At 31.9% G+C, this 23,243-nt stretch overlaps 4 protein-coding genes and 1 long non-coding RNA gene across 14 annotated transcripts; 3 read left to right on the top strand and 2 right to left on the bottom strand.

The window, feature by feature from the left end:
* On the top strand, positions 1,038–6,877 carry LOC109359115. Of its 9 annotated transcripts, none has more exons than XR_002109032.1 (4): positions 1,038–1,489; positions 1,588–1,669; positions 5,749–5,830; positions 6,226–6,877. XR_002109032.1 is itself a non-coding variant. In XM_019603650.1 (4 exons), the coding sequence occupies exons 2-4, from the start codon at positions 1,373–1,375 to the stop codon at positions 4,622–4,624; spliced, it is 384 nt and encodes a 127-aa protein (XP_019459195.1). In that variant the 5' UTR covers positions 1,042–1,301; positions 1,365–1,372; the 3' UTR covers positions 4,625–4,826. The 9 variants fall into 9 exon arrangements, 8 of the variants coding, with proteins under 8 accessions (XP_019459195.1, XP_019459198.1, XP_019459194.1 ...); XM_019603650.1 differs by lacking the exons at positions 5,749–5,830; positions 6,226–6,877 and adding an exon at positions 4,440–4,826 and having other exon boundaries at positions 1,042–1,301; positions 1,365–1,489; XM_019603649.1 differs by lacking the exons at positions 5,749–5,830; positions 6,226–6,877 and adding an exon at positions 4,440–4,826 and having other exon boundaries at positions 1,044–1,299; positions 1,369–1,489.
* On the top strand, positions 9,707–11,804 carry LOC109359272. Its single transcript, XM_019603879.1, has 5 exons — positions 9,707–10,101; positions 10,202–10,305; positions 10,390–10,561; positions 10,779–10,901; positions 10,988–11,804. Exons 1-5 carry the CDS (start codon positions 9,916–9,918, stop codon positions 11,648–11,650), a joined length of 1,248 nt encoding a protein of 415 aa, XP_019459424.1. The 5' UTR covers positions 9,707–9,915; the 3' UTR covers positions 11,651–11,804.
* Positions 11,872–14,056, bottom strand: LOC109359273. 2 transcript variants are annotated; one of them, XR_002109055.1, is made up of 4 exons: positions 13,928–14,056; positions 13,454–13,720; positions 12,766–13,122; positions 11,872–12,511 (listed from the first exon to the last, which is right to left on the bottom strand). It is a non-coding gene; the product is annotated as an uncharacterized LOC109359273 (long non-coding RNA). The 2 variants fall into 2 exon arrangements; XR_002109054.1 differs by having other exon boundaries at positions 12,766–13,720.
* Positions 16,777–17,412, top strand: LOC109360130. The gene is made up of 2 exons (XM_019604861.1): positions 16,777–17,096; positions 17,183–17,412. Exons 1-2 carry the CDS (start codon positions 16,844–16,846, stop codon positions 17,218–17,220), a joined length of 291 nt encoding a protein of 96 aa, XP_019460406.1. The 5' UTR covers positions 16,777–16,843; the 3' UTR covers positions 17,221–17,412.
* Positions 17,496–21,195, bottom strand: LOC109359358 (transcription factor TGA2.3-like). Its single transcript, XM_019603991.1, has 9 exons — positions 21,096–21,195; positions 20,814–21,002; positions 20,499–20,576; positions 20,347–20,406; positions 19,763–19,840; positions 19,630–19,681; positions 18,533–18,804; positions 18,185–18,430; positions 17,496–17,923 (listed from the first exon to the last, which is right to left on the bottom strand). Exons 1-9 carry the CDS (start codon positions 21,162–21,164, stop codon positions 17,777–17,779), a joined length of 1,191 nt encoding a protein of 396 aa, XP_019459536.1. The 5' UTR covers positions 21,165–21,195; the 3' UTR covers positions 17,496–17,776.

Raw genomic sequence — 23,243 nt, 5'->3', positions numbered from 1 at the left:
ACATTGAAGGAATATGTTGTGCCATGTTTAGTGGTGATCATGTATAAGACTTGACTATGAAGACATGAATAGAATAATTGAAAGTAAATGTGAGGCTACCCTTAAATGGACCACTTCCAATGGATACAACAAAAAAAGGGATAAGAAGGACACACTTGTTTGACTTTAGCTAATGCTATATATCTAAACTTTAGAATAATATAATCAATTCCTCATTTACTCTTCAGCATTACCACTAGATAATCTTTTTATTTCTTTTTTTGTTTAAGGCAAGGCATTGTCAAAGGACCACGTACTACTCCACAACTTGCATACTTGCTCAACTTGATTCCCTTTCTAGAAGCCTAGTAAGATCCCCATAAAACAAAAATTATACTTTTTTTTGTACCATCAAGGTATCCTTTACCCCTTTTAGGTAAGGAACTCATCTCTTTCGGTACGTGATTGCCCCTTACAATAAGTGTTATTCTTGTAAATCGAACTTTTGACATTTTGATCATCTTCGATCTATCAAGTCCTTGCATCACTACACCAATACTTTGTGGGAACAAAAAATACATTTGTTATTTCACAAAGTGTGCCGTTTGTTGTAATTGATCGAAAATATATATTTAAGTTAAAAGTTTAATAATTAATTATTCTCCGCACCAATCACATCAAATATGGTACACTTTGAGATAAAAGATGTACTCCTATAAAAACCATTAGTTTAGTTGACCCACTGGATTAGTTCAGTGCCTGCTATGGTTGATTGCTCTCTTATTTAACTCTTATCATTTGTTTTGAAGCAGTTTTAGGGAAAAACATGGATGGTCTAATACTGTTCAACTCATTATATCAAATATTAGAACTTAGATAATTGACCCCTTTAATCATGTCTTTCATAGCTCATAATGACATTTAATCATTATAAATACCCATGATGAGTATTAGCTATGTCATAAAAGTCAACCATGTTCATAACAGCTAATTATAAGCATACTAGACATATTATTTAATTTAAAACGGATATGATTATATTTTAGTTTTTTTCCATGCATTCAAGGCCTATTTGGTAAGCAACTTTGAAGGAATAATTCTTGTGAAGAAAACAAAACAACTAATGACTATGTGGGGTTGCTAGTGCAAGAGCAATCTTTGTCAACTTGGGCATAAAACCATTTTCACTTTACCATACTATTGTACCATTTTCAGTTCTTTTTCTTTCTCACCAACTACAAAACCCTAAAGATGGGGTTACTCTATCACCATAGAAGGTTCTGTTAGTATATCATTTTCTGCATATTCCTCTCTCTGAAAGATGGGATTGAAGCTTCAAACCTATTAAATATATATAAAGGCTCTTTCTGATACAGTTGCACACCTAAGCATAATGGCTTTTGAAGATGATGCTAAAAAGGAGCTTAAGGAAGTTAGTAGAAAAATATCAAAAGCTTTTCCTCTTTCTAGGACTAGTCTAGCATCTATGGAGTCTTTGTCCCTACCCATGGTTTGTGTTCTTGCTTATTCTATTTTGAGGTTTGGACATTGAGTTATAGATTCTGGTGCTAATGGTTTGGTTCTTTGGTTCTGCTGTTATAAAAATAGGTTCAGGAGGTTGTTCTTTCTGCAGACATGCAATGTGAGAAGTGCCTAAAGAGGATTACTGACATTATTGCAAAAATGAATGGTAAGCTTATTTGTTAAATTCCCTTCATTGGAAATTTGGAATGCTATCTTCTAAATTTTTAGACAGCATATTAGTTTGTTGCAGATGTTTGTCAAATTGGTGATTGTTTTTTTAAAAGGAAAGTTGCTGACTTTTTGATACAATTGCAAGGAAGTAAAATTGTTGATTGATTTGAAGCATTATATATAAGCATAAGGGCAACAAGGCATTTGAAAATATGCTAATATTTTTCTCAAAAAATTCTCATCATGTAAAAAATCTATCTTGACATGAACACAATTTATGTTTTTTTATACTATCAAAAATATTTTCTTTCGGGCTATGTGACTACTCCTTCTAACAAGTGTCGCTCCCACGTATTGAACCATTAACCTTTTGGTCATTCTGAAGATCTAGCATCACCTTATACCACTAAATCAAAATATATGAAAATATAAAGAAAAAATTGGAGGAGGTTGTGAAGTAATCTAGTCACCACTCTGTCTTTGCTTGTAAATGTGATTCATAAAAATCTAATTTGTATAACTATTCATAGATAAAATCATAACAAATGTTTATTAGAAAAATAGCACTACAAATATCCAAAGAATTGTACTTTTTAAACTTCTGTTGCTAATTTTAGTATTTCTTAAGCTTGATTCCCTTTCTAGAAGCCTAGTAAGATCCCCATAAAACAAAAATTATACTTTTTTTTGTACCATCAAGGTATCCTTTACCCCTTTTAGGTAAGGAACTCATCTCTTTCGGTACGTGATTGCCCCTTACAATAAGTGTTATTCTTGTAAATCGAACTTTTGACATTTTGATCATCTTCGATCTATCAAGTCCTTGCATCACTACACCAATACTTTGTGGGAACAAAAAATACATTTGTTATTTCACAAAGTGTGCCGTTTGTTGTAATTGATCGAAAATATATATTTAAGTTAAAAGTTTAATAATTAATTATTCTCCGCACCAATCACATCAAATATGGTACACTTTGAGATAAAAGATGTACTCCTATAAAAACCATTAGTTTAGTTGACCCACTGGATTAGTTCAGTGCCTGCTATGGTTGATTGCTCTCTTATTTAACTCTTATCATTTGTTTTGAAGCAGTTTTAGGGAAAAACATGGATGGTCTAATACTGTTCAACTCATTATATCAAATATTAGAACTTAGATAATTGACCCCTTTAATCATGTCTTTCATAGCTCATAATGACATTTAATCATTATAAATACCCATGATGAGTATTAGCTATGTCATAAAAGTCAACCATGTTCATAACAGCTAATTATAAGCATACTAGACATATTATTTAATTTAAAACGGATATGATTATATTTTAGTTTTTTTCCATGCATTCAAGGCCTATTTGGTAAGCAACTTTGAAGGAATAATTCTTGTGAAGAAAACAAAACAACTAATGACTATGTGGGGTTGCTAGTGCAAGAGCAATCTTTGTCAACTTGGGCATAAAACCATTTTCACTTTACCATACTATTGTACCATTTTCAGTTCTTTTTCTTTCTCACCAACTACAAAACCCTAAAGATGGGGTTACTCTATCACCATAGAAGGTTCTGTTAGTATATCATTTTCTGCATATTCCTCTCTCTGAAAGATGGGATTGAAGCTTCAAACCTATTAAATATATATAAAGGCTCTTTCTGATACAGTTGCACACCTAAGCATAATGGCTTTTGAAGATGATGCTAAAAAGGAGCTTAAGGAAGTTAGTAGAAAAATATCAAAAGCTTTTCCTCTTTCTAGGACTAGTCTAGCATCTATGGAGTCTTTGTCCCTACCCATGGTTTGTGTTCTTGCTTATTCTATTTTGAGGTTTGGACATTGAGTTATAGATTCTGGTGCTAATGGTTTGGTTCTTTGGTTCTGCTGTTATAAAAATAGGTTCAGGAGGTTGTTCTTTCTGCAGACATGCAATGTGAGAAGTGCCTAAAGAGGATTACTGACATTATTGCAAAAATGAATGGTAAGCTTATTTGTTAAATTCCCTTCATTGGAAATTTGGAATGCTATCTTCTAAATTTTTAGACAGCATATTAGTTTGTTGCAGATGTTTGTCAAATTGGTGATTGTTTTTTTAAAAGGAAAGTTGCTGACTTTTTGATACAATTGCAAGGAAGTAAAATTGTTGATTGATTTGAAGCATTATATATAAGCATAAGGGCAACAAGGCATTTGAAAATATGCTAATATTTTTCTCAAAAAATTCTCATCATGTAAAAAATCTATCTTGACATGAACACAATTTATGTTTTTTTATACTATCAAAAATATTTTCTTTCGGGCTATGTGACTACTCCTTCTAACAAGTGTCGCTCCCACGTATTGAACCATTAACCTTTTGGTCATTCTGAAGATCTAGCATCACCTTATACCACTAAATCAAAATATATGAAAATATAAAGAAAAAATTGGAGGAGGTTGTGAAGTAATCTAGTCACCACTCTGTCTTTGCTTGTAAATGTGATTCATAAAAATCTAATTTGTATAACTATTCATAGATAAAATCATAACAAATGTTTATTAGAAAAATAGCACTACAAATATCCAAAGAATTGTACTTTTTAAACTTCTGTTGCTAATTTTAGTATTTCTTAAGCTTGTTGGCTTAATTGCTTATATTAATGTACTGAACTAATAAGAGCCTTGGGTTTTATGCTTTGTAATGAATAAAAACTTAACCTTGAAATACAATTACAATTTTATTTTCTCTTGTTAACTCTTGATACATGCCTCATTTTTTATCTTATTCTTTAGTAGAGACAGAATCTGTGGTGTTGAATGTGCTGGAAGAGAAAGTAACACTTACTTTTAGATATGCAACTGTTGATAAAGTAGTCACAAGGCAAATCACTCCTATCAGCAAGAATCTGCTACCTAAAGTTGCCATTATCAAACACATATTTGGGCAAATGATCCACTCGCTCATAGGATTATTCTGAAGATTGATTTGACAATGTAAATAACAAAGTTTTGTATTCATGATTGAATTTGTTTTGTGATTGATTTCTGAATTTGTCACATTAGACATGGGCATTCTCATAGTCATATAGACTAGAAGGGAAATAAAGATATGGAGGAAAATGATTTTAGTGAACTTTGTATTCAAATCAATTTTTCTGTCCTATAGAAGTTGTTTCACACCATGCACGATCGATTCATGTAAGGCCAACACTTTTTTCATAAAAATATCCACATTGTTTCCATAACATCCCTAAAGTTAGAGTAAAGAATGGGGATAATCTTATTTGTATTGTCTCCATCAATTATGGCCCCAGTTTCCTTTAACATATGGGCTATAAGCTTTCCTAAAAACAAAATAAACAAATCCTAACACATATTTTGGAATTTGTGAAGAAAAAAATATAGAAATGTTGTGTTATCGTCTATTTGCGAGTTAAGTTTTGAAAGGGCATGAAAGAAAATAGAAGATTTCGGAATCATATCACTAGTGTATTTTATGACTTTCAAACCTTCCATTTTATAACTCAATTCGCAAATAGACCCTTAATGTGGTTCAAAAACAGAATAACCAGTGGGCTAACCTCCCCCTCTTCTTGACTTTGGAAACACATAAAGATGTGCTTGTCAATTTGGTGTTGCTTTAGATAATGCAAACCATTTGAATGAAGAGATGCTTCACCTTGCTATGATGTTTTCAAATAGATTTAGTGATGAGGTGAAGTCAAGGATAAAAAAGACTTATCAGACAAACTACTTCTTAGCTAGGTAGAGGAAGAATCAGATTCCAAAATGAAGGAAGATAATATCTTATTTGTTTGAGACAATGCAAAATTACAAATATAAGTTGTTGTACAAACATTCATATTCTCTAAGCCCACTTGTACCCAAAAAAATCCCCACAAGTTCCTTTCTCCCTATTATACCTTTTAGGCCTATCCATAATAAAAAAGCAATCCTGGGTACTGTTCATTCCAACCCCCTGTTAGAAAAGGCAAGTTTTTGTTCTATTCCCACAAAAAATCATCCTTTTCAAAAGTCAATGTATCATTTTCCTAAAGTATTTTAATGAATTTTGATATTGGTTCCATTTTGATAATTGCAGCCATGTTGCATGATCATGAGAATCAACGTTGATTGTGATGCTTGTTGCAGAAAATTGAGAAGAATCATTCTAAGGATGAAAGGTAAAAGAGTATTTAACAAAGAGTAATGACAATTGTTTTCTTTGGATTTACAAGACTTAGAAATTATTAAAGTGAATACAAACTTCAAAAACATTTTTTTCGGATGTCTAATCCAGTCATTCTCGAATTATATCTCAAATTCTGTTTCGCCTCAATAATAATAAGGAAACAAATAACAATAGTAATAAAAGTTTAATTTTTTTAATTGACTTGATATTAAGATAAAACAGGATTTGTTCCATGGTTGTAGACAACAAATCTTTGTTGGTAGTCATGCTAAAAATACCCTACTATCTACCAACTATTTCGGGTATAGTAGGTCAATAACTTGAGTTGTTCTCACTAAATAAAGAAAACTTAGTAAATTCTAACATTTTTTTCATTGCATATTGTAGAGATAGAAACTCATATGATAGAGAAGCAGAAGAGAACGGTGTGTGTATGTGGCAGATTTGTACCAGCAGATGTTGCAATAAGGATAAAGAAAAAAATGAACCGTAGAGTTGAGATCCTTGAAGTTGAAGAATTAGGAGGTGATGTCGAAAATGAACATGAACAGTTAGAGACAGCAGAGGAAACAGAGAGACCTCATATTCCCATGGTGGTATATCCTGGTCAAGGCCCTTCCTATCATCCAACCATGCCTATGGGACAGTGTATGTGATAGGTTACTTGTCAATGGTGGGTCCAAAACTACTCGGAATTATAGTTACCGTCTGTTTGTGAGTTGAGTTCTAGAAAGAAACAAAGAAAAAATAGAAGATTTCAGAGCCACAATGAAATGCACTTGTGACCCTAAATAAAACTTTTCCTTTTCCTTCTCCTCTAAAACACAACTCTTAAGTAGATCCTAAAGAAAGATAAATAATCACTTGTATATATATTTCAATGTAGAAAGTTAGAATAGGAGGATGTGCATAATTTGTATGACCATACAGAATTGTATAGTTGTGTTTGTGATTATATACATGACCAAAATAAGTAGTCCAAACTTTCAAAACATAACCATGACAGGATGCTATTGATTGGAAGCAAAATAAATTACTTCAATTTCATGTGAGAAGCGAACAATTACATCTTGGATTGCCTAAATTTGTATGGTACATTTTTTTCTTCAAACACTCAATTTTCTCATTTCTTATGTCAAAATCATACTTATATTTACCCAAATAAGAGGAATCTATTGAATATGGGATTTTTCCCCATACACTTCTCCTATTTGATGCATCAAAGTGTTGAAATTGATTAAATTTGAATTCAAGGTAGGTGAAAAGCTCATCAATCTCACATTAATATGCAATAGTTGCACATGTTGATGAATGGTATCTAGTTAAAAAGCCTCATCACATTAGTGGATTACTTTGGTCTTCATTGAACACTTTAACCAAACACAATAATATATCATGTCACATAAGTTAAACGATGTTTATAAAAGTTGGTATGGTTAGTTTACTCAAATTGTAATGTTTCTCATCGAATGGAAAATTTTGCACTGAGATTTGGTCTCCAGATCCCTTAGGGTTTGTTTACGAGGAAAGGGGAAACAACCTTGCAATCACTTAAACTTGTAAATTGAGCTCGAAGATTGAAGTAGCAGATGACACTGTGTCTCTGAATGGATGGTCCTAGGTGTAAGTTTCAGAGAATCATGTATATGCTCATGTTTATAGCTCAAGAGTTTACATTGTCTTTTATAGATTTAGTGGGGTGCTTCTCTATTCAGTTTGGTTTCTGGTTTAAGAAATGGAGTGGTATGACCAATTTGAATGCTTCATGCCAATTTTTTGGAATGGTTTGATAAGTGTTAAGTGGATAATATTATGGCAGTAATAGTGATGGGTTAGATGAATCATGCTAAATATTCAACTATTTTCACATGGATAATGTGAAAATGATGGTGAGGAAAATTGATATGAATTATGATTCTAGCTTCTTTATTGCTCTTTTTTTATAGACAAATATTAATATGTTAATATTTTGTGTTAGATGTGATTTGAATCCTTAACTTCTTTATTACTTAACTTGATGAGTCCTTCACTCTTACTATTTGACTATCTTATGACTCCCGATCGCTCTTAAAGTATATATTTGACAACTACTATTACATCTTTTATCTTTTTTTTATATATATATATATATATATATGAGTGTGTATATTGTCAAATTCATGGGTGAACAATCATTTCTTTACAATACATTAGCTAGCCTTTCAAGTTTTAGCAAAGCACATGAAGTGGATGTGTAAGCACGGTTTATCGAAAATGGTCTTTCTAGAATTCTTATTAACTATTATATCTGTAGGAAACTATGGTAATAACTTTTTCAAAGTGTTTTTAACTTGTTCACTTGGTTTTGGGTTTCAGGGTATTTGTTGGATAGTGTTAAATTATCAGCAAAAATTCCTTGTTAGTTGGCGGTTGTGTGGGAATGTGACTGCAAGGTTTCTTATGGAAAATGTTTAGATAGAAGCCGTGTACCATATATTCTTAAATATATGTAGATATATGAGTAGCCATGAAAATGCACTTATATTTAAAAAATGTACCAACATGTAACTTCATATAGGAGGTATTCTTCAAAAATATTCTTAGGGGGTACTACTGTTGCTTTAAGGGGATGATATAATCAGCTGAAAAACTAGGACATGAATGTTTATAACTAATAAGGTAGTTAATTAAATTAAAATGATAAGAACGGTTTATCAACTAGTTAACGACTGTAAATGAGTTAAAGCTCTTCTTATCTTACCCATGAGTGACCCTAGTACTTCTAAGTTCTAACGGTCTCCGATTGTCTCCAGTACAATCACTTAAAAAAATTTGTACTAAAATTCTAAATTAAATGAATATGTTTCACAAAGTATATCTGCACTCAACTAATTTATCCTCTTATTATATTAATGTAATAGAATTGCCAAAGGCATTAACAGAGTTGAAGAAAGAGACAAACTTATTGTAATAAAAGTTTTGGTGAGTTGTATCTCACAATGTTATTTGGATCAAAGGATGACTTATTCACTTACAAATTACTTATGAAGTCCTCGCATTTGCAACGGGATTTCAACACAAATTTCAAATTTGTGAGCTATCGACAAATTCATTATTAGTTGGATCAATTTGTGAAACAAATACTTGTTTTGTTAATATTTAATTAATTATCTAAACCAGCTTATATACTGAAACAAATTAAAGATAAAGATTGTACCCAAAAATACTTCATAATAAATATTAGGAAATATATAGATTACTCTCATAGTTAGGAGAAGGAAAAGGACGTAAGCAGAGAGTGTGATTTCTGTATAATGCATCTAATCAAATAGTCATAACAAAAAGACGACTACTTGTCACTTAAGGGATTCGCTTTCCTTATATATCAAAATATCCTTCTTTAAAAACGCTCTTCGTCTTACTTGAAATATTGCGTACCAACCGTGTTGACTCTTCCCTCATAAGAAAACAACAAATGGAAAAAACTCTCAATTTCACTGTCTTGAGTAAGCAAGGGGATAATTTGATGCTTCAGATATATATATATATGTTTTACTATCATATACTCGTGCCTGTGTGCGAATATATATATATATATATATATATATATATATATGTATATCTGTGTGTATGTGGATTTTTAATCAAGTAGACATTCACGTGAAAAATAAAATGTCCTGTATTAGAAAATGGCGTTTCCAAGTGTATTAAGACTCGAGTTTAAAAGTTGTATATACTTGTATAACAAAAAAATGTTAGAAAGTCTTGATTTCATTACAATAATATTCTTTACTCAGTATCTTTGGAGGAAATTAGCAAGATGAAAACTACACACATCTTTTATGAAAATAATAAATAGGCTGAGGATAAAGATAACAAAAAATATTTATTAAGATATAAAAAAAAGAACACACTAAGCATTGGAGAATGCTATTGCTAACACATAGTGGAAACAAAAACTTGTTGTAAAAGACATATTTCTATTGCCAGCTGGTTTTCATTTCTTGGTATAAAACAAGGAGACGTTGGTGCCTTCCATTTGTATTGTCTTTACTATCAACTTCTCTAGTGTTTTTAAGAGCAGCTACGTACACAATCATGTGTAAGAAGCTAGATGCATTGCTTGGTAGAACCTTCAAGGCTGCAAAGTTCAAGTCAATTGTTAACCTTGCCATCTCACGCATCACTATTCTCAAGAACCAACGCCAGGCTCGCCTAAGACATGCCCATGCTGATGTCCTTCAACTCCTCCAAATTGGCCACCATGAACGAGCATTGCTCCGAGTATGATATATTATATACATGTTCTGCTGTCTTTCAAAGCCTAATTTTTCACCTTGTAGGAAACTTTTATTGGTTTTTAAAATCTGGGTTGTTTTGATAGGTTGAGCATGTAATCAGGGATCAAAACATGCTGGATGTGTACGATAAGATTGAAGGATACTGCAACCTCTTGATTGAAAGGGTCCACCTCATTGAACAAGAAAGGTTGGTTTACTTATAACTTTGTTAGACTCATTTAGTGAAAGATTTTGTTTTTGAATAGATGAGTTCTGTTCTGTTGTTCCATAGAGAATGTCCAGAGGAGCAACAGGAGGCAGCATCAGGATTACTCTATGCAGCTTCTAGGTGTGGAGATTTTCCAGAGATTCAAGAGATTCGCACGGTTTTGACATCTCGATTTGGCAAAGATTTTGCTTCACGTGCTATTGAGTTAAGGAACAACTGTGGAGTCCATCCTCAGGTATAAATCAGATGTGAGAAGCAGTAATTTTTGTCAAGTCTAGCAATGCTGTGTCTTCCCACTACTTCGTTTTTGTGTGTTGTAGAGACTTATTAGGAACTTTTGGTTAAAAGCTAGAACTTGTGCCAAAAGCAGAGAACTATCTTATGCTTCTTTTGAATAAATGTTCTGCCGAATTATCACATTCTAATATAATGTTTTTATTGGCTATCTATAGATGATACAAAAACTGTCTACTAGGATGCCAAGCTTGGACAGCAGAATGAAGGCACTCAAAGAAATTGCTTCTGAGAATGGTATTGTTCTGCAGCTTGAAGAAGCTTCTTCTGTTCCAGTTGAGGTATAAAACTAAAGCAGCCAAAAATGCAACTTAATGCTTAACATTTGAAAAACAACTACTTTTGGCATCTGATGTGATTTATTCAGGAACAACTCAATGTACAAAAGCAAAACAAGCCTGAGCCTGAGATGAAGGAAGAGACTCTCCACGTTTTACACAACAGAGGAAAAGATGGGGAATTATCTAATTCCTTCAAGACCCGGCAAAAGTACAAGGGTGTAGCTGATGCAGCACAAGCAGCTTTTGAGTCAGCAACACATGCAGCAGCTGCAGCAAGAGCAGCTGTGGAACTCTCAAGATCAGAACCAGATGATCATAATAGTCCAAGACCCCAACGAAGAAAAGCGCTGAATCGACTTGATTCTTTGACATCTCGACTAGAAGACAAGGAACTTAGAGAAACTGAAGGAAAAGAATTTAACAAGAATATAGAAGAGTTAGAGAAACCAAAAGGCATTTCAAGTTCCCGTTCAGATGATTTTGTTAAGGGAGCAACTGTGTCAGTGGATTCAGAATTTGAGGCTAATCCCTTTGAAAAGGAACTAGTTTTTGACGAAAGTGATTGCGAGACTGAAAATGAACACTATAGAAATCACTATTCGAAGCAGATAACTTCAAGGTATCATGCTGGTTTAGAGGTTGGATCAGGCTCTAGGCAAAGAGCATTAAATGCATTGTCAGCATCGAAGGTGCAGAGTGCACCTCAGCTGGATTTGGGGAAAAGGCCACTTTCTGTAAGGACTAGATGAGTCCGGGGTTGCCGTATAAGTATGAGCAAATGCAGCAGTATGAAATATAGATTTCTCAAAAATCCAGATTTCACTATAGATTTCCTGTGCTTGCAAGATTAATTTACATAGCTGGATGTACAAACAAATAAAAGAAGATGAATTCCAACTTTTAGCTATTGCTATTACTATTATGACATAAAGCAGACACACCCTGGACATGAACATAACAAACAGATTGATATTTGGCCATTCAGAAATATAAAAGACTACACAAGAAACCTGAAATATAGTAAAGGATTTCTAAACGAAGTCACATCTTCAATAGGATGTCAAGTTAACATTAGACTGAACCAATTGCTATGCCAGCATAGAATTGTAAATTTAAACCAGATACTAGAATACCAAATAAAATGATATGGTAGTGCTTACAGTTATTTATATTTCCAAGAAGGCTACATCCTGCTCAATGTCAATAATCATTCAGCAGTAAATATTCAAAAATTAAGTAGGGTCATACTTAAGACCTTGAGACATGAACACTAGGATATATGGTATGTAATGTGATTATAATATCAACAATATTTCACTACTAATGAGACAATGCTATAGTGAGTAAGGCTTAAAATTTAAGAGGCATAGGCCCAAACCTGGGTCTGAATTGTAAACACCTCTGTAGGCTGTGTAATTTGGTATCATGTTCAGTGAGGTCAGAACACCAAACAATCTATACTCTTAATTTGTTGATTAGGAAGGACAGCCTTTCTGAGTTCCCATAAATAAATCACTGCCCCCAGGTCGCTTCTTAGCAGGTTGGAGAAGGTCACTGTATGACTGCAAACTCACCCCAACATCTTCATCATATTCTATTCCAAGCTCCTCCTGCAAAGTGCAAAGAAGTACCAGTATGATAACAGCAACATCTAAAGGGTGCTACAGTGCACTACGCTACCGCCTGTTGGGGGTTGGGAGTGATGGATGCAAGCAGCCTTACCCTCGCAAGCGAAGAGGTTGCTTCGAAGATTTGAGCCTATGACCTCCGGGTAACAGGGCAATCAACCTTATTATTGTGCTGAGGCTCACCATCATGATAATAGAAACATCTAAAAACAATTAACACAGGCCAAGAAAGAAACCTTAAATTCTTTGGGATCTTTGGGTGAGTTCTCAGTGAGGGTATCCCATAAACCCTTGAACATTCTTTTATGCTTTCTCCGCTGAATTATTTTCTATGACGACATATCCTCAACTGCCTTGCGCTCCTCTGGCCTCACCAAAGTTAAACCTCCACGTAACTTGGTTTTGTATTCCATTTCTTGAACCTGAAGCAAAATACAAAGTCACAAACTATCTTAGTTGAAACTGCAAAATCAAAGTCCGCTTTCAACAAAGAAAAGACCACATGAATATTCATGTCAGCTATCTCCGTCCTGAGATTTATTTCCCCTTCACAGAGCTGTCCAGTGTCAAATTCGACTGCAATGATTTAATCTCTGCAGCAACAAATTATATCCACAAATTAAATGATCAGGAGGCGTATCTAAAATCTCAACAGTTTCAAATTCACAAACTCTGGTACCGTTATTCAATAATATTTCTAGAAATTACACTGACTTTCCCTACAGTTTAACTTAATTACACTCTAACCCCCTCTTATTTCAAAAGCCACAATCATCTGAACCTCACTAATAGCATTGTTTCACAATACTAAGTCTAATTAAATCAAACCTTAAGAGATGTCACTGTAATTTACCCACAATATTAACCAATGCATTAGTTAGATTAGATTATCACATAATATGACTTCAGTTTGCCTGATTCAACCTCAATAATAGCCTTTTTCTGTTCTTCCAGCTGTTGTTGAATGCTGCCATTTTGTTCCTTCATCTGATTAACCTCTCCGTTATTCCGCTTATTCGGAATCTCGAATTGATCTTGCCCTGCAAGGTATATTTTCTGCTTACCATACTCCCTGAATGAATTTTTCGCTTCTTCAGTGAGATTATCCAATGCTTTCTGTATAGCTGAGTTCTTGAGATTGAACTTTTCTAATGCATCTGCTACATTTTGCGTGTTCTACATTCTATTTTGCTGAGAAAACGAAATTTTTTAAAATGAAATGAAAAAAATCAATTAAATTCCTCATAGATCCACCAATAGTTAAAAAAATAACCAGACAGACAGAATCTAACAATTAGCTTAAAAAATCATGCCAAGAAATTGCTGTTAGCGTAATAATAAAAATTGAAAACAAGGTGAGCAAAGATTATTAAAGCATGTGATTATGAAAGCGGTTACCTCGTTCACGAAGTTCAAAGCATAGAAAATGAGCAGGAAAAATCTGGAACTCACTTTTCTTTCTTTCCCAAAGTTCCCAACGCGAGCCAAGATTGTCTCACCGGGGCACACCGAATACAACATGTAGTAAACTAGTTGAGTTGGATAAATTCAACTCAAGGATGCTCATGAACTGTGTATATATAATTAATTGTATATAAATTAATTTTTATGTTTATTATGATTATATATTATTTTTATATTTATTGTTATTATATTTATATATGTAAAATATTCTATAGTATTTTTTTAAAATGAAATAAATATTTAAGTTGTTTAAATGAATCAATTCTAATTGAACTTAATTGTTTGTAAATTTTAATTGAATCGAATTCGAACTAAAAAATAATTCATATTGAACTCAACTTAAATTTCAAGCCAAACCAATCCCTATCGAACTGAGCTCTCAATTCAGCTCGTTTCCTACCTTACTCACATAGAATAGTATATTGGGTGGTCTTCTACCACATAGTTTTTATTAAGCCACTAAACTAAACACCAAATTGTTTTCTATTTTTATTTTATCTTTTCACGAGTTACTTTCCGATTTCCTAAATGAAATAAATTTGCTTATATTTATATATTTTTAACGTATATTAATTATTATTTTTATAATCTTATTCCTAATTTTAATAGAAGGGTGATAAGTGAACGTATGATTATGATTTATGTAGAAAATAATGATTGCAAAAATTATTACAATTTTATATCATAAGTTCCATATATATATAATTATTTGATGTTATTCGAAATTTTGTTTATATTTAAAATTTTAATACATATTTATATTTTACTTTTGAATATACTTTTAATTATCAATCATCTTTCATATTCATTATTTCACTATTTGTTTTTAATCTAGTTCCAGATGTACATTAAATAGAGTAATCAAATTGAATCAATTTTTACATTATTTAATAGTTTTTAAACCATTAACATAACTTTATATGTCAAAAGATATAGAATCCAAAGGTGATGATTACATTGTTTGAACATCTCATCCTATAATAAAAGTAAATTTTATTTGTAGGACGACCGGCTTATAGTAAGATGGTTAGTTAAAACATTATCTAGTTTGGTTGAATAAAAAAAAGAATATGATAAAAAGATTTATATATAAATATTGTATTATCCATTGTTTTTAAAAGTTAATGATTATTAAATATGAATTATGAATAATATAATAATAGTGTATAAAATCATGTATTATTGTTATATTGATAGTGTACAATATTAATATTTAGTAGAAATATGTTGATATTATTAGGTTTGTTATAAGAGAGAGAAAATATTAAGGTTTTCATTAGGAGAACGAATTCTTCTTTTTGAAAAAGAACAATGATTCTTCGCTTGGCCCTTCAATTCTTGTTTAGTTACTTTGTTGTTATTCAAATAAATACACTGAAATATAACTAGATACTTAGAAATTGTTTAATTGAGAAAAGAACACATAAATGCAATGCTATAATCTAGGGATTAGATTCATACGCATCTTCTTTGACCCCTCATCAATTATTTTCCAATTGAAAAGATACAATAGTTGACATACAATGTATCTATTAAGTCCTAGTTAATTGGCCCACCTTAATTTATGTAGGGAAAAAGAAATATACATTGTTAGTATAAAAGTTTTTTATACTGTCATTTCATCATTTATCATTGATTTTTAGTTATAATTGACTTTTAAATAAAAATATTGCAAATGAATAGTAGATAATACACTAACTGTGTATAAATCTGTATACTATCAATATATACATTTAACACTATTTATGTATGCCAGTCGTGAAAATACACTATAGGTTACATTATCATTACTTTCTTTAATTAATTAAGAATATGACAGATTGTAAAAAATTAACATATGAAAGAAGAAATTGCATTGGTGAGTAGTATTGGCGAATAAGGGCATCACGACCTTAAACATTGGCACGATAAGCTTGCATGCCGCCTTATATTAGGCCTGAGTATGTTCGTTTTTAAATAAAACACGAAATATCATATTATGTTCATCTTAAACATTGATACGACAGACTTGTAAGTCACCCTAAATAAAATTGCAAAATTTATATACAAATATATAAATGTATATACAATATTCATACAAAATAAATAATATATAATTTGCATATAAATATACAAATGTATTTATCATAATAAACAGTCATACAAATGGAACAATACATACAAAATACAAATGCATACATATAATACCAACTATACATAATACATAATTTGCATACAAAATAACTTTCCACTAATGACGAATTTAAATCCTCATTGATCGTTTTACTTCAAAAAAATAAATAAATAAATCCAATTTACCAGAACCAATACAAATATTAGGATGAGTGAGACAATTTTAATGTTATCTATGCTACCACCTCAAATTTGACTTCAAATTAATGTCTAGCCACTATGTAAAGGAAGTTCTCCCAATTTTTATGAGTTGCCCTTTCTCATTCATTACATTCTTTCATTTTTCAAATCCTATTTTTTCTCTGTCTTAGTTATGAGAAATAAAAATATGGTAATATTTTAGTCAAAATATCAAATTAATTATACTATTTTATCATTTCTTAATTCATGTAAATAACCTTAAACATCAATCATTCAATGACTTACAAAGGAAGTTCCAAATGCCTTATGATACATTTAATCTGTATCTAAACAACAATTCTACCATAAAATAAAAATTGTACAAAGTTCTTGGACACTTGTTATCATTTGATTTAATTTACATTGCCCTCAAAGTAATTTATCTTTTTCATATATGATTTCCTTCACCTTATATATATATGAACCTCATTAACCATTTCTTATCAAGTTCTCCCAAGTAGCCTAGTGTTGAAGCATATTTAATCCTTGAATATCATTATGGAGACAAAATATGATGATGATAGGTTTTATGCTGATATTAGGAGGCAGATTCTGCTATTAACATCTGAAGATGATGAAGATTTATTAGAAAGAAAAAGTACTGGGGTGTTCATTCCACAACCTGTTACATCTGAAGACAATGCATCACCACTTGTTTGGCCTTTGAACTTGTGGAAGAGAAGGAATGAGAAAGAAAAAGGTACTGGGGTGTTTATTCCACAAGCTACATACAAGAGAAAACAAAAACCAGGTACATATTTGTTGCATGTTTCTATAAAATATGGAAGTGTTGGAAAAAAATTGAATCTTTTGCTTACTATTGATTTTTTTTTGTAGTATGGAGACAAATATATAGACCAGTGGTGAAGAAGTGAATAATCTATACTTATGATCTTTGAGTTCGGTGGAAGATGAAGATTGCTATAATTTGCAGCTTGCTATAATAAAACTTATATGATCCATTTGTAACATGGAATATTACAACAGTATAAAAGGAGGAAGCAGTTGTAATATCTCACTTTCAAGTGATAAAATAAATATATAAATTGGGTCAAGAGTTGAATGAAATTTGTTTGATGCAATTTTTATACTTTATTTGTTAGTGAAAGGGTGATGATGATACGCATTAATATCTATGAACCTTAACTTTTAGAAGCAACACTAGCACAACAACCACTTGAAAGTGCCAAATAATATACAGAATTTTCCAATAGTTTAAAACTTACACAGATCAAGATTCAGGCCATCATCTATATTCTAGAGATAATTTGATCAACAGCAACTAGTAACAAGGTTTCTTTTCGGTATGGCGAAGATTATTTACCACACTCTATTATCGAGGGTCGCAGCAACCCATCAATGAGTTCCTATTAGAAGAGAAATTGTCAATTAGTTTTGAGACAGATGCACTATAGTAATCAATGCCAATCCTTATTCTCTAGGGTGTGCTAACCATAATGAACTAAGCGCTCGTAGTCTTGAAATGTAATCGTTTATAACAATGAGTGCACGAGCTGCTTGTCGCGTAGTCAAAATTCGTTGCAGCTGTTGTAGAGTACCTTGCTTCAAGAGGTCAGCCTAAGAACATCAAGTATACTCAGATTACAATGCATATACACTTCTATAGGCAGTGATGATTGTAGTGAAAAATTAACTAATGGAAGGAGTGAAAGTTATTAACTTATAAATTATGAAAGATGTATATCTTTTGATACATAGCACATACCCTTGACCCTAACATTTCTACATCCCTTTCTCTCATTTTCACCACTTCAAAGTATACCCCTTGTAGAGTATAGTACATGTTAAATTTTGTTCCTGTGAGATAGAATCTCTTACCTGATGAAGGAAATTCTCTAGTGTGGCAAGCTTGCCCATCGCAATTGCCATTTGACCCATGTAATCAGCAACATTTCCTGTACCAGTGGATCCTAGTGAGGTGCAGGAAAGTGTCTCTATAAGAGATTGTTGCAATGCTTCCTTGCCTTGAGATAAAGCATCCTCGGCCTGTTGCAAAGAGTCCTGCAGATTATCAATGCCCGCCAACTGTTGTTCTGATAACGGCTCAAGGTGGTTCTTAACTACCTGAATCTCAAAAGGACATGGAGATATAAGTCAGCAGAATATTCTTCTACCAAAGGAATATAATAAGTTACTTGCAAAAGAAGTACTAAATTAGTCGATCACCTTAAGAAGTTCCGATGAACGAAATCCACCAAGCCACATAAACAATCTCTCTGCAGGCGTCTTCCACATTCCACTATGCATGTGGAATACATCGGCCTTCTCACCTACGCTCTTCAACCTAACTAATTCATCATAATGTGCCATGACACTGTCAACAAGAAGATGTAAATCACTGTCGCCGATTTGAGAATTTATAGCAGATCTTAGGTCGTTGAGCAATCGTTGATGCTCTTCAACCCAGCAGGCATACTCCATGTCAAATGCTAAGGCACCTAAAGGTTCAATATACTTCATCAGTCAAAATCCATCTACTACAAACTAAATCTCAACATATTCCACTTTAGTAAATCAATAAAAGCAATATTTATCATTTAGGCCTTTATCCAACATTCATGTATTTCTAAACTTATCCACATAGGAATACAAGATGGTAACAAACCCAAAAAACATTCCAAAACATCCAGTTTAGGTACAGAAATAATATTAATCATGATCTAAAATAAATGATTTAGTGCATCAGTATTATCTATTTATAATCATGAACTAATAAATATTCATGATCATGATTTACTGCATCAATACATTTCCAAAAAGAAAATCATACATAAACTGAACGTCTATCAGAAACCTAAGGAGAATGGTCTCTAACCCGAGATTCTTGGAGTAATAAATGTCTATACACTGATTATACAAGCCTACAATTGTATGTCTGAAATAAAAATTAACACAAGGCAGATGATATCCACGCTAAGAAAATTTTAAAAATGTAAATTCCATGGGAAATTTAGGTGGCGAAGAGTGAAGCCAACACTTCCTTACTGTTATAGGAAGCGCCACACCGATTTTATATGAATTTCTATTTAATGCAAATACATTTATTTCCATCATTGCTTGTGAGTAGAAGTGCTGAACTATTTGGCACCTTCAACAGTTCCAAAGAGATACAAGAACTATTTAGTCAAATTTTAATTTGAGTTTTAAACTTTTAAAGCATATATAGTACTGTAGATTTAGTGCAATTATATATAGCCAATATAAGGATCATGTTCCTGCCACTGAAGGAAATAATGCACAACAAAATGGCTCTTCTGAATTACCATTTCCAACAACCGGATGACAATGATCCCCAGGATTTGCAATAAATATACCCTGCATTGAAATAGAAACCAATGAAGATAACAAAATCAATTTGTCCACAAATATCTTATCAAAAACTTTAACTTCATAAACCTGCTGGCGTGCTCGCTGAAGCTCTTGCTCTAATTGTGCAAGCTTGACTCGGCTGTTCTCTAATTGTTGTACATATGCCTATTCAAAAACCAAAATCTACAAATGTTTCAAACTTGTTCCACCTTAAAATCCTTAGATTGTTATGCAGCCCGATAGCATCACGACAAGGAAACATAACTTAAGTAGCATAATATAACAGCCAAGTAAGTCTATATATACTTTAACTATAACAGTAAGCTTGGATCAATTTTATGTGTTTCAAGTAAAAAACTTGAGATTAAATGAAGTTAGTGTTAAATAAAACAAATCATGCGCCATTATGCCATAGTTTTTCATCATGTATATATCTCAAAAGCAACCATTGAATTTACTAGCCTCTTTATCTATGACAAAGACAGATAAAAAGGAAAGTGGTTCCAACTGCCTTAACAAAACCAAAGGATCACATTTATAATATTCTAAATATCCAAGTGTACAAGACCTTTATATCTTTGTAGCAGTTATAGTATCTTTATACTTGGATACACAGAATATCATAAATTAGACCATTTATGATATTCAGCTTCAACCTTGATAGCAATTACCTTTTTCCTTAATCGACTCTTCCTTGCAGCCTCTCGATTCTGAGCCAACCTACGAAGTGTCTATAATAAGGGCATCCAAGGAAACAAACGTTAGTAGTAGAACAAAGATGAGGAGCCAAAAGCTGTTGAATCAAGTTATAGCAGCAAACAACCTTGTGATCTTCATATTTGGCCTTTCTATGATCTTTAGAACCCACAACTATAAGTGCCCCATGCTGAGTTCTATTGCACTAATATAAAGTTGAAAAAAGCACTGTGAGATAAGGGCCTTCAGGTTCTCTCAAACATTGAAAAGATTAATCATGATGAAACTAAAAGGTACTTTTACCCACACTAACATATTCAAAACAATTGAAAGAGTGGCAAATTTCTCAATCAAAATAGCATAAATTAAGGTTATATACCAAAAGAAAAATGCAAATTGAATTCTGTGTGCAAATGTTTGAGAAAAATGTACCACTACCCACTTGGTTTTTATCATCAGTGTCAATATCAGTGGAAGTATCATCAGTGTGTTGGCTATTATCTGCTATGCCTGAATCACCCCAATTCTCAACATGCCCATTCCCCATAGGCAAAGTAGCCATAACAATTCCCTTCTGGTACATGTCCATGCACCCTTCCCCTGTTGAAGCAATCTCAGAAGGCCCAAGGTTCTACACAAACACAAACATTTCAATCAGATATTCTCAAATAATACAAAACTCATCTTACATAAGAGAAAGTGAGAGAGAGAAGATGCAAAACACCGCGTGCAATGTTCCATATTGCATGTTACTCCCACCAATAGCAATATTGCTTGATTTTACACTAAACATAGAACCTGCAAAGAGTCCAAAATGGAAATCATCTATAAAATATGTATGAGACTGTGTGTATGTATGAATGTGTCTATATATAAGTCTATTATATATATATATTGTGAGAGAGAGAGGGATACTTGAACTTAAATCAACATCTTCATGTTGAAAAACAGAAGCAGAATGTCGAAGTTCTCTAAAATCAGAAAAACGTGGTGGGTTTCTGTTAGTGTTATCTCCACTGTTTCAAAACAGAGATACTATGTTTCAACACAAGTTTCTGATACCATAAAAAGACATAGCTTTGCATACAATGAATCCTTTTTCAACAACCCTTGGTAAAATAAAATTAAAAACACTCAAAAAACTGAACACAGAAACTTTTTTATATACCTAAGCAAGAAGGAGGAGTGACAATAGAGTTGAGAGCTTGTTTGAGCTGTGTTGAAGCTTTGCATATTTTTCATCTAACTAACTAAACTAACTTTTACTAACACAGAAACCTTGTTGTTTGTTTCTCTTGATGTATCTTAAAGAAGAGGATAGTGTATTAGTCCTCTTTCATTATTAACTATTATAATTATAAGAAAGTACTAAGGCTATTTATCATTGCAATCTGACATGGGATTTTAGTTTTCCAACACCTCAGTCACAGTTACACACTGTTCAATAAATAACCTTCTCAGTTTCTTTCTTTTCCTTTAGATGTTTTCTTCACCTTTGTTTTGCTCTTTTTATTGTTACCCCTATTGCTACCTATAATCCTATATTATTGTTTCTATGCAATGAAAAGCAGAATGGGTAATAAAAAAGTATTGGATTACTTGTAATCAGAACTATAGCCACCAAAGAAATTAAAGCAGTATTAGACTATATAAATGATTAAATATATTACCGAAAGTAAATGCATTCATGTACTGTTAGAGTTGAGCAGGATAGAGATATACTAGTATATGAATCTCCTCAAGTGCATTAGTAAATAAATACCCAATTTGAAAAACCTAAATTCGTCTTCAAAAGTTTTAAATATTTGTTAAATTAATTATTTTTAGTATGTAACATCTTATCGAGACCAATTTAACCCTAAAAAGGATTAATTTATTTGTATTTTAAATTTTTTAGAACCATTTTAGATTTTTTAAATTTTGAGATACAAAACTGGTAAAGTAAAATGTGTATTAACTATTTGAATTATATTCATGTAGTTTTAACTTTTTAGTAGGATTGCTGTTCAGTTAAAGTAATTCTAATGGAATTTGATCTTTCTTTAACTTTCAGCCTAGAACATGATAAGAATAGGAAATGATAAGCTACAAGAAAAAGAGTTGTTAAAATCATGTCATAGGATCCAGCAACTTCTAAAAAGGTCTTGGAGCACTTGAACAAAGATTGTATACTTCATCTGTTTTAACTATTATTGGGAAACACATATGATTTAGAACAATGTAATTAATCAAATATGAAATGTGTTAAATTAGTATAAGTGTACCTCGCATGAAATTTACAAAAAAACTGTGACCTAAAGTATATGCATAGTGACAAATCATGACCTTTAAAATAAAATATAAAATGATAAAATCACATTATAGTTATTTTTCCATAATACAAGTTTGACTTGCATGATAATACAACTAAATGTGTTCTCAAAATTTATTTTTCTTAAGAAAGAAAGGACTCATTTCAGATTCAACAATGACTGTGTACTACAAATATTTAGTCTGACAAACTCATGATTTTTATTATGTAATTTATTTTTTAATCACGGGGTAAATATATAAAAATAAACACTTCACTTTTTATTTAATGATATTTTATTGATTTAAATTAAACATCTCGCTTTTATTTAATTTTATATTACCTTTAATTTCGTACCAACAATTAGTACATTTAAAATTATTGAAATAAAAAAATAATAAGATGTTCAAATTATCACCATTTTTTAAACCGGGTAGAATATCACCCTTTTAATTAAAATTCATTTACATGATTGCATACAGAATTTAATTGTGAATCAAAAAAAGTTAACAATGAGATATACAAGAAATAAAGAGAATCTATCTCAACCACACTAGCATTACACATTAAATAAGGGTATAT

The sequence above is a fragment of the Lupinus angustifolius genome, chromosome LG11, assembly GCF_001865875.1.
Source record: "Lupinus angustifolius cultivar Tanjil chromosome LG11, LupAngTanjil_v1.0, whole genome shotgun sequence".
Lineage (NCBI taxonomy): Eukaryota > Viridiplantae > Streptophyta > Magnoliopsida > Fabales > Fabaceae > Lupinus > Lupinus angustifolius.
The sequence above is the reverse complement of the archived record's forward strand: the minus strand, read 5'-3'. Positions and strand labels throughout refer to the sequence as shown.

Bases quoted from the DNA above. Each gene is read 5' to 3' on its own strand.
- LOC109359115 (XM_019603645.1), top strand. From the start codon at position 5,470: ATGCAAAATTACAAATATAAGTTGTTGTACAAACATTCATATTCTCTA. The intron at 5,638-5,748 runs GCAAGTTTTTGT...TGATAATTGCAG, and splicing joins CCAACCCCCTGTTAGAAAAG to CCATGTTGCATGATCATGAG. The intron at 5,831-6,225 runs GTAAAAGAGTAT...TGCATATTGTAG, and splicing joins AATCATTCTAAGGATGAAAG to AGATAGAAACTCATATGATA.
- LOC109360130 (XM_019604861.1), top strand. From the start codon at position 16,844: ATGGAGACAAAATATGATGATGATAGGTTTTATGCTGATATTAGGAGG. The intron at 17,097-17,182 runs GTACATATTTGT...TTTTTTTTGTAG, and splicing joins CAAGAGAAAACAAAAACCAG to TATGGAGACAAATATATAGA.
- LOC109359358 (XM_019603991.1), bottom strand. From the start codon at position 21,164: ATGTTTAGTGTAAAATCAAGCAATATTGCTATTGGTGGGAGTAACATG. The intron at 19,682-19,762 runs GTTTATGAAGTT...ATTTCAATGCAG, and splicing joins TTCAGCGAGCACGCCAGCAG to GGTATATTTATTGCAAATCC. The intron at 17,924-18,184 runs GTAAGAGATTCT...TGATGTTCTTAG, and splicing joins TAGAGAATTTCCTTCATCAG to GCTGACCTCTTGAAGCAAGG.
- LOC109359272 (XM_019603879.1), top strand. From the start codon at position 9,916: ATGTGTAAGAAGCTAGATGCATTGCTTGGTAGAACCTTCAAGGCTGCA. The intron at 10,102-10,201 runs GTATGATATATT...TTGTTTTGATAG, and splicing joins ATGAACGAGCATTGCTCCGA to GTTGAGCATGTAATCAGGGA. The intron at 10,562-10,778 runs GTATAAATCAGA...GGCTATCTATAG, and splicing joins ACTGTGGAGTCCATCCTCAG to ATGATACAAAAACTGTCTAC.